This window comes from Saccoglossus kowalevskii, chromosome 1 (assembly GCF_978046115.1).
Source record: "Saccoglossus kowalevskii chromosome 1, keSacKowa6.1, whole genome shotgun sequence".
Lineage (NCBI taxonomy): Eukaryota > Metazoa > Hemichordata > Enteropneusta > Harrimaniidae > Saccoglossus > Saccoglossus kowalevskii.
The window spans coordinates 16,826,058-16,834,621 of NC_140641.1; the positions used below are offsets into that span (position 1 = coordinate 16,826,058).

General features: G+C 33.3%; 1 protein-coding gene across 4 annotated transcripts in view; it reads right to left on the minus strand.

Moving 5' to 3' along the window:
• LOC100378543 (uncharacterized) overlaps positions 1–8,180 on the minus strand; it is a 30,684-nt gene extending 22,504 nt beyond the window's left edge. For 3 of the 4 annotated variants that reach the window (XM_085499646.1, XM_085499641.1, XM_078014291.2), the window contains exon 1: positions 7,888–8,180. In XM_085499646.1, the coding sequence (XP_085355772.1) occupies positions 7,888–8,029 (142 nt within the window). In that variant the 5' untranslated portion in view covers positions 8,030–8,180. The remainder of the gene's footprint in view (positions 1–7,887) is intronic. The other variant, XM_085499651.1, reaches the window with a different exon arrangement.
• Between the last annotated feature and the right edge of the window lie 384 nt (positions 8,181–8,564).

An 8,564-nucleotide genomic window follows, 5' to 3' on the forward strand; every position in this document is an offset into this window, starting at 1 on the left:
TACAGCATTCAAAGGGTTAACAAAGTTTCGAAAAGTAGAGGTCACAGACCTAGCTGTCATGGTAACTGAGAATTGTGCTTCAAGTCATTGACAGTAAACATAAAAAGGATAAAATATTCAATGCCTTTATTGTTTGGACGATTTTTTTTTTGTAAAAGTAGTTACAATTTGAGCCTACTGGGAATAATGAAATTACAAATAAAATAATAGGTCTTTACTCTAAATATTAGTTTTTCATAATATGTTTATTCACATTTTGGGTACAAGAGATGTGTTGCACAGAGTTGAGTATTTTTCATACAATATATGCATGGGTTTTTCTGCATCTGTCTGGGTTGATGATGTCTCAAGTTACAAGGAGCTGCAATTGTCAATACATCAAGTGACTTACAATAAAAGCATTCTTAATAACGCAATCCAATCTTCCACTTAATTTCCTTGCAGGAAATATGAATCATAATCAATAGCTTTTGATGGACTTTGTTATGTTTGCCATCATAATCATACAAGCACTTAATATTACGTGTCTGAATTCAAACATTGCACAAGTTACAACTCTTGAATTACGATTATTGAAAAAAAATACGTTGAGAAATATTTTCCCCTTTTAAATATTACTAGCTAATGTACTAATGATTTTGTAGCAGGTGACATCAGATGATACATGTGCTATATTTGATATTGTAAGTCAGTCAGCTCAAAATACAGGGCAAATTAAATATTTTGCAGTTCTTAGACAGAATTATGAAGTATATTAAACTTTAAACGATCAAACTTGTGATAGCACTAACCATCGTATATAAAATGACCACCTTCTTATAGTGACTACTTCTAGGCAGTTCCAACACAACCTATAAACTACCTACCTGTGTATAAAGACCACCCTGCTATGTGACTACGCTTTCAGCAATATTTGTGCAGATTCACCTTTTATAAAACATTTTTTTTTTTTTTTTTTTTCAAGTCAACTTGTTTAGTTTTGATCAATTCAAATAAACATGTTTTTGTTATCTTGCTTTTTTTGTGAACAAATGTCAAATGTACGAGCTGGTGATTCATTTCCCTTCAGTGGTCGTTAAATTTAGAATCCACCTGTATAACTGTTTACAGTCGTTGATACAAGCTTAGACAACAAATATTGACAAGCATATAGCAATACAGTGGTTGGTTAGGAACTCATAATGAGCAAACTACCAAACACTCCGCACCCATTGGGTTATATATCTCACTTGATTGTGTTATTATCAATTGTACTTTTACAGTTGAAAATGCAAGTGCATTGTATGTAGCCGAAGCATTATGATTCTAACTTGTATAGTCAGTCGCACTGTGACGTCATATGTTTAAATTTATACCAACCAGAATGTCTGCACAAATGTCTCTCGCTGATCAGCACTACTCACTATCTGCTTCCACAATGTTGTTCATAGGTTGTTTTATTAACAGGACCGCGTACGTGAATTCAATTACATTGAAATCTGGACATGCAGGAACACATTGCATTAGCAAGACCACGTACAGGAATTCAGAGAACAACACCTTTATTTCATGTCAGGGTTTTTGCCACCCAGTCACTGCAGACACTCGCACAACGCAAATAAGTCAGACAGGTCCTATACACTTCAGAATATGTAAAAGAACCTGAAAGCATTGTAAAAGACTGGATATTTATAGACAATATATGGTACTGAGAATAACTCTTCCCTAATGTTTAAATAATTACTTTTGAAAAAACAGTTGAGTTTTTAGAATACAAAATTACATTGAAATTTGGACAAAAACACAATCGTTTGTGATGTTTTATGGTAAAAAACAAAACAAAACAAAACAGGACACAACTGAGTTAGCACTGTAGACAAGACTTTCAGTATATTGAGCGAGTAGGTATACATTTCATCTGTTATCATGAAAGCTGTTAAAACTTTCAATACTTATGTACCTGTACTTATGTGCTTCCTTAAAAAATCATCATGAAGCATTATAGATTGTACTTTGACTTTGATAATAATGAAAATTACTACCACTGTTTTTTTGTAATCATCATTATTTAGAAGATAGCACAGTATTCTGAATGGTTAATGGTATTCTTGACCTATCAGGTCAAAGGACACCACAGCAGGTCAATTTATGCCTAGAAAACAAGGTGGTATCAAGCTTCGTAAGTATATCGCATTGATTGAGTGTTCTAAAACTCACGATAAAAACTAAATAAAATTTTAAATACATTTCATAAACTAAATAAAATTTTTTGTATCAAACAATAATTGCATGAGTAATCAGAAATAAACACCCATAGAGAAGAAAAATATATTAAGATAAACAAAAATTTTAGAAAACTGATTCTCTAAGCAGTAAAAATTTTAGAAGCCAATAAATATGACTAAAATTGTAGAATTTTTAGAGATGGCAATACAAAGTTTAACAACAATTCAACGGCTAAAAATGAATATATTATTGATGGACATCCATATTTTTGAGGCTATAAGTGTATGGATAAAACCTGTTGGAATTCTATTCATATATCTTTAACATATAAATGTATAAACATAAAATGTTAACTGGTGACACACAATTTGAATGAATGTGCGATGTCAATTAATTAAAGCTATGAAAACATGACAAAACATATAGAAATTAATTATTTTGACAACACCACATGCACATATAGTAAGAAATAGAAAACGCAAAATATGTATCTGACTATTATTAAATTATAATTGCCTTTCCCTAGGCATAATATTTTTTTTTCCTTGTGAATGACAATTCATTGAAAAATGAAGAAAAGTCTTGCTGCCACACATCCTATATATTTATTCATGGACACGGAAACTGCATGGTATGGTTTCCATAGCAACTGAAATTTTCATTTTATCCGAGCCTGACAATGAGCATATAATCTACCACTGAATCAGAAGAAAGCACCCAGACATAGCCAACATTTCATGATCGTTTACAGAGTTATTACTGCATTGCGTGAACAACAGTGCCTCAGCAGTTATTGAACTGCAGTTACAATGCATCTGAAAGAACCTATTAACACCTGTCTAATCAATTCGATGGCTGTCGCTTTTCCATGGATCAATTACTTTCTATGTAATATTCAAATATAGTTTTTTTTTTCTTTCGTCCTAGTTATAGATGATGATTAAGATGGTGAAAATGTGCCTCATACTAATCACTTTATAACATACTGTGACAAATATATTATAATCTTGCCCATGCTCATAGATAACAGGTAAAGAGTTTGGGAGGAATAAATTTGAAGGTGTCGCATAACACCCTCTTCGACATGGCTTCTGGTATGCAAAGTGACCGACTTAATGGGTTTTTCTGTTATGGCATGGATTCAAAACAACATGTTCATTTTTATCATGTGGCATTGAGTTTCTTTGTGTGGTCTGCACTGTCAGTTGCGTCACATAGTGAAAGTACACCAATCAGAGATTGGGATCCGAAACTGGAAGAACCATTATACCATGCTACTGTTACTGGTCTATACTGTTTGTTGCATACTTTTGTCTTGACTGACGGATGGGTTGCGTCATGTCATAAAGGATGGTATGTTAATCTGTAGGTCCGTAAGTAAATTTATTAATAATAAAATTCATCACAGAATATATATATAAATGAAATGTATAATCATTTACAAAAAGAACACAATAATATACAAAATACTGGTAAAAATTTGGAAGGGAAAATGCTTGATCAAATTAAGCCACGCAAAGATCTGATATTGACAAGAACATACCCATGTTTGAAAATAAAAATGTCTTTTAGTCACATTTAAGCAAAAGAAGAATATGTAAATCATACCAAAATTGAACTAGGTTTAGAGTTCATGCTGGTTAGCAAATAATTTTATATCAGATAAAATGTTTTGAGTTATTGTAACCACAAAAAAAGGTTATCGACGAGAACGACGAGACAGACTTTTCCCCTTGTATACTTAAATTCACATTATGTGAAAAGAAAAAAATATGAATGCAACACTTGAATATCACATGCAACAAATTATGACTAATCCTTCCATGTCACGGGTAACATAAATACAAAACAAAATATCATCTCAATGATTTTTATAACAACTTAGTACATCATAAATTACCTTCAAATCTTAATTACATTAACACAGTTAGTTTTATAAAGAAAGATTCCAGACCATAGCCCAGCATGATATATAGGTCTCCCAATTTTGCACAAACCGATTCAGCAAATAATGTACCGATACTCTGTAAGTCATGCACAATTTTGTGGCACTGTAAATGGTTTTACAGTATACCAAGCAGGCTTAAATTTATTGCTTAAATATACCAAGTTTCAATTCGCTTAGACAAACTGCTATCAGTGATGATGGAAATAATGAAGTAGTATACAAATTTATATTCAAATTAATTATAAACTGATCACATCCCAAGCAGCTATTGCAAGTACATGTACCAAGCTTCAACCCACTTGAACTGATGTAAGAATACAAACCGTTGTCATGTCGAAATTGAAATTCAAATTAGCTAAAAGTACAATCATAATCATAATTTAAAACTAATATATATTATTAGTATCACACATAAATCTCCACAAACACGTGTGTAGTATGTTTTAGTGTACTAGAAAAATGCTTATTGATTATGCAAATTATCTAATTTATATGCATGAATTTATAACAACTAATCAGAAATTCGTCATCAAGGAAATATCCTAACTATGTTTCATTCCAATCCAGCAGATGGTTTGGGGGGTATTGGTGGAACAAGATTTAACACGCATCCACTAAAACAAATATTGGTAAAACATTATTTCTAGCTTTTGTACACATTGTTTTGAACCAAAAATGGAAATATGACTTAATATATGATTACTTAGAAAATACTTGAAATGAAACTTAAAAAAAGCTACAAAATTAATTGAATTCAAGATCAGAATAAACAAATAACATCTCAAACCAGACATTGACGGCACTAATTCTTACCAAATCTTTTGATTAAGAAATTTGAAAAGAAAATACCTTTTTTCCTAAACTATACATTAAACTCATCAAAGTTCAATGAAAATAAACAAAACAGCCAAAAATTAATACCAGTAAATTAAAGGATTTTTCAGTACTACTTGTTACTGGAATAACTCACACCCTACCAAGTATACATTTAGTTTATGAATTACATTGACTTTGACTGAGCTTTGGAAATATGAGTATAACAGTGCAGCTTAGACTTATATACTATAAAAGCATTCCTTCCGCTTGGACTGATGGATGGTTTTAAAACATGTATTTTTGTATGTATTTTAGCACTGTTGACAGCATTGAGCTAATTAATAATTGCAGGAAGCCAGGTGTCTTGGAGTATTACATCAATTTAAAAAGAATACTGGTACCTCAATTACCGGTACCCAGTCACAAAACCAACCTATAAAACATATTGACGTTTGTATTTTACAAGTTGTGTACTTTGGTATATATTGTATACTATGTGGGTCAACAATTTGCATACTGTAAAATACTTTATTTTAGCTGGAATTAATTTTTGAGTGCTTTGTATGGAATCAATTTTCACTGATTTTTGATGAGTTGAATGTAAAATATAGGAAAAAGGGAGTATATTCACTGAATTTTATTTTCACTGAATAATTCCTTAGCGAAAATAGCGAAAATTAATTCCAAATGAAAGTTCCAAGGGTAAATTAACTCCCAAGCTGCCTATCGTTGATTTTGTCTTTTATTACAAAAAATTTAATTTTTAAAGAGAGTGTCATTTCAACTCATTTTTTATATTTATTCATATTTTACTAGTATGAGATATAATCAGCAGATTACTCACACATGTGGCAGATGTAAAAGCATACTAAGCTAGCTTAAGCTATCTGAATGTTAAGTTTAATATGTTGGACCATACTGTATCTCTTTGTAGTAAACATGTCCCCATCGCTGAATGTCGTCATTCTAATCCAAATCACTGAAACTTATATGTTGCATATCAAAGGCAATTCTTATTTATTTTTGAGCACAGTTTGTTGAAAAATTTAGCAATCCAATCTGGCAAAGTAATTACTGTTGCTCTGACATCATCTCCCTCTTTCATTCAACAACTTTTCACACAGGTGAACCCCCCACCCCACCCAGCTGTCATCTAATTAATTATGCAGCCTCGACTAAAGCTTTCATAAAGATTTGTTTGATGCATTCACATGATAACACAAGGCCGAAAAATCCAAAAGTCGTCATGGTTCATGATTGAAGGAAGAATAGTGCAACTGACTGCAAATTGTGCCGGCGTTGGACTTTACAGTTATGCAACTTCTCACTAAAAAACTCTGTGAAAACAGTACATAGTGTTTGCGTGCCGTGACTGGCAGTCAACATCTTAAATTTCCACACTCTGACACTACTATTATGCACCATAAACAAAAAAACAACATTTATCAGCGTGGGGGCAGTGGTGTCAAATGCATAACCGGGCTGTTATGTTACAGATAAGCTTTCATGCAGTAAGTTTGGAGGTTCCAGGTAACATTACACCAACTTGCTAGCAATACATTGCAACCAAGTGTGAGGAATATTTCCAACGAATGCTACTCACGACTTTAGGGCATTTCAAAGCTTTTCAGATTTAGAAGAAAACATCAGAACACGAGCATCAAAGAATTACAGGCATTTCAAAACAACTTCTGAATTTTAATACACTTTGTATATTATTAATCCGGATATTTAAGTGGAATTAGGCTTCTTTCAAAGTTGTTCCTCACGTTGAACAAAGCAGACTGAGTATTGTGATTGTTGGTTTACCTATACACTTTTGTAATACATGGGTTTCACCTAGAGAAGTTTAGGCAACACTGCTTGCTGTATGGTTATCAGAAACGTAGCTAAGAAGCTTTTCATAAAACCACAGCAACAGCCAATTCACTCAACTTAATAACCCTGTTAATCCTTTCAAGAATTGCGTCATGTCTTTCTTTTAAAGTGCAAACCGCCCACACTTTGTACGGATTTCTAGTAGTCGTAAATTTTAGTTTTTAAATTCCCACACTTCACTAGGCCTCATTACAAAGCTCTTGTTAGGTTGTTCAATGTAAAAAAGTTACAGTCTCAGAAATCTGGGAGTTCGTTTGTTTTGGGGGTTGTTGTTGTTGTTGTTTTTTTTAACATTTTTTAACATCAAATTTTCGCCTTCACATTCAAAATTGTGGACTTAAATTTCAAGTTTGTTGAGTGGTTTATACAGCACTCTACTATATACTCACAGTGGTGTGGGTGTTACTGTTGTGGAAATACATGTTGACAGCGCTATGTCTGACAAGAATGGGTCGAGTGTCTTATGTAAACAAATTACTACTGACGAACGTTCAACTAAATTGTACATGCACGGCGAACTGACAATTCGTATTCAGGTGATGTCAAAACAATTTCCGATCCGATAAACTTGCGGAAATTGTAAACGAAATGACTATTTGATTGGTAAAAACAGTACAGCAGATGACCGCTGTCGTGTTCCCCACTTGGACTTGCACTTGATTTATTTCATTTTTCGTCATATTTATATTTATTTATATAGGGCCAACGTTTATTCCGTTTAGAACTTTACGATCATAAATCAGACGATGTCGTTTTAATAATTACCTATCCGCAAACAGCAATGCTTTGTACACATATAACTGACAACAATCTGATACTCTGGTCGTCCAGGTGTGTTGTCAACACACGTATTCGGCGACAAGCAGACGAGAATTTGATAGGTTGCGATCAGGTAAAACACTATCAATAAAATATTTAGGTTGCGTCTTAGTGGACTGTCAGTCTTACACGAAGACAGCCCCAAGCAGTAAACGGATAGCACGATACACCGGGGTATCTTTAATTATAACAGTGATATGCCGACTAAACAGAAATCTTACCTTTATATCCCCCGTGAGGTCTCCGACCATTATTTTTACTCGACGTGTCTACGGCGAACGACAGGTTCAGATATCGTAGGTTTCGGCTGTTTTTAGTTGATCTCTGTCCTTTCGTCATCGTTGCGCTTTTCTGTTGCGACATTGGATAATAAGGACGGCAATAATGTCAGCAATTGGCGCAAAATCAGTGGACGGTATGCTGCATTTTGTAAACACCCGCTGTACAAGAGCCTCGTCTCAACTCCGAAGATCAGCAGCCAGCCACTTGTCAGAGCTCCGCCATGATGGTTTCCCTACATGTGAAAGTTTCGGAACTCAGTTAATATCAATCCGCGCGCCAATCTATTTGATGTTATTGCGTGCAGCACTGGATCAAGAAATATTTATTTATATATGAGAACATTAGGTAAAACGGCAATATAAATAGTTTCTTAAAATATACAATCTGCATCGAATAAAGTACACTTAGAAAAATAGTGCCGCGTAGGGTCCTTCAAGTAAACAGTAGTAAGGCGACCACTTAGTAACAAAAACTTTACTCTGACGGGGAAAATGATTTGCATGTTACTCATAAAACCAGCATGACTGCGAATTATACAAACAACAAAATGGAAAAAAAAACAGAATACATATATGTTTATTAAATAAAACAAAACAGAATTAGTTAAAATTATAAT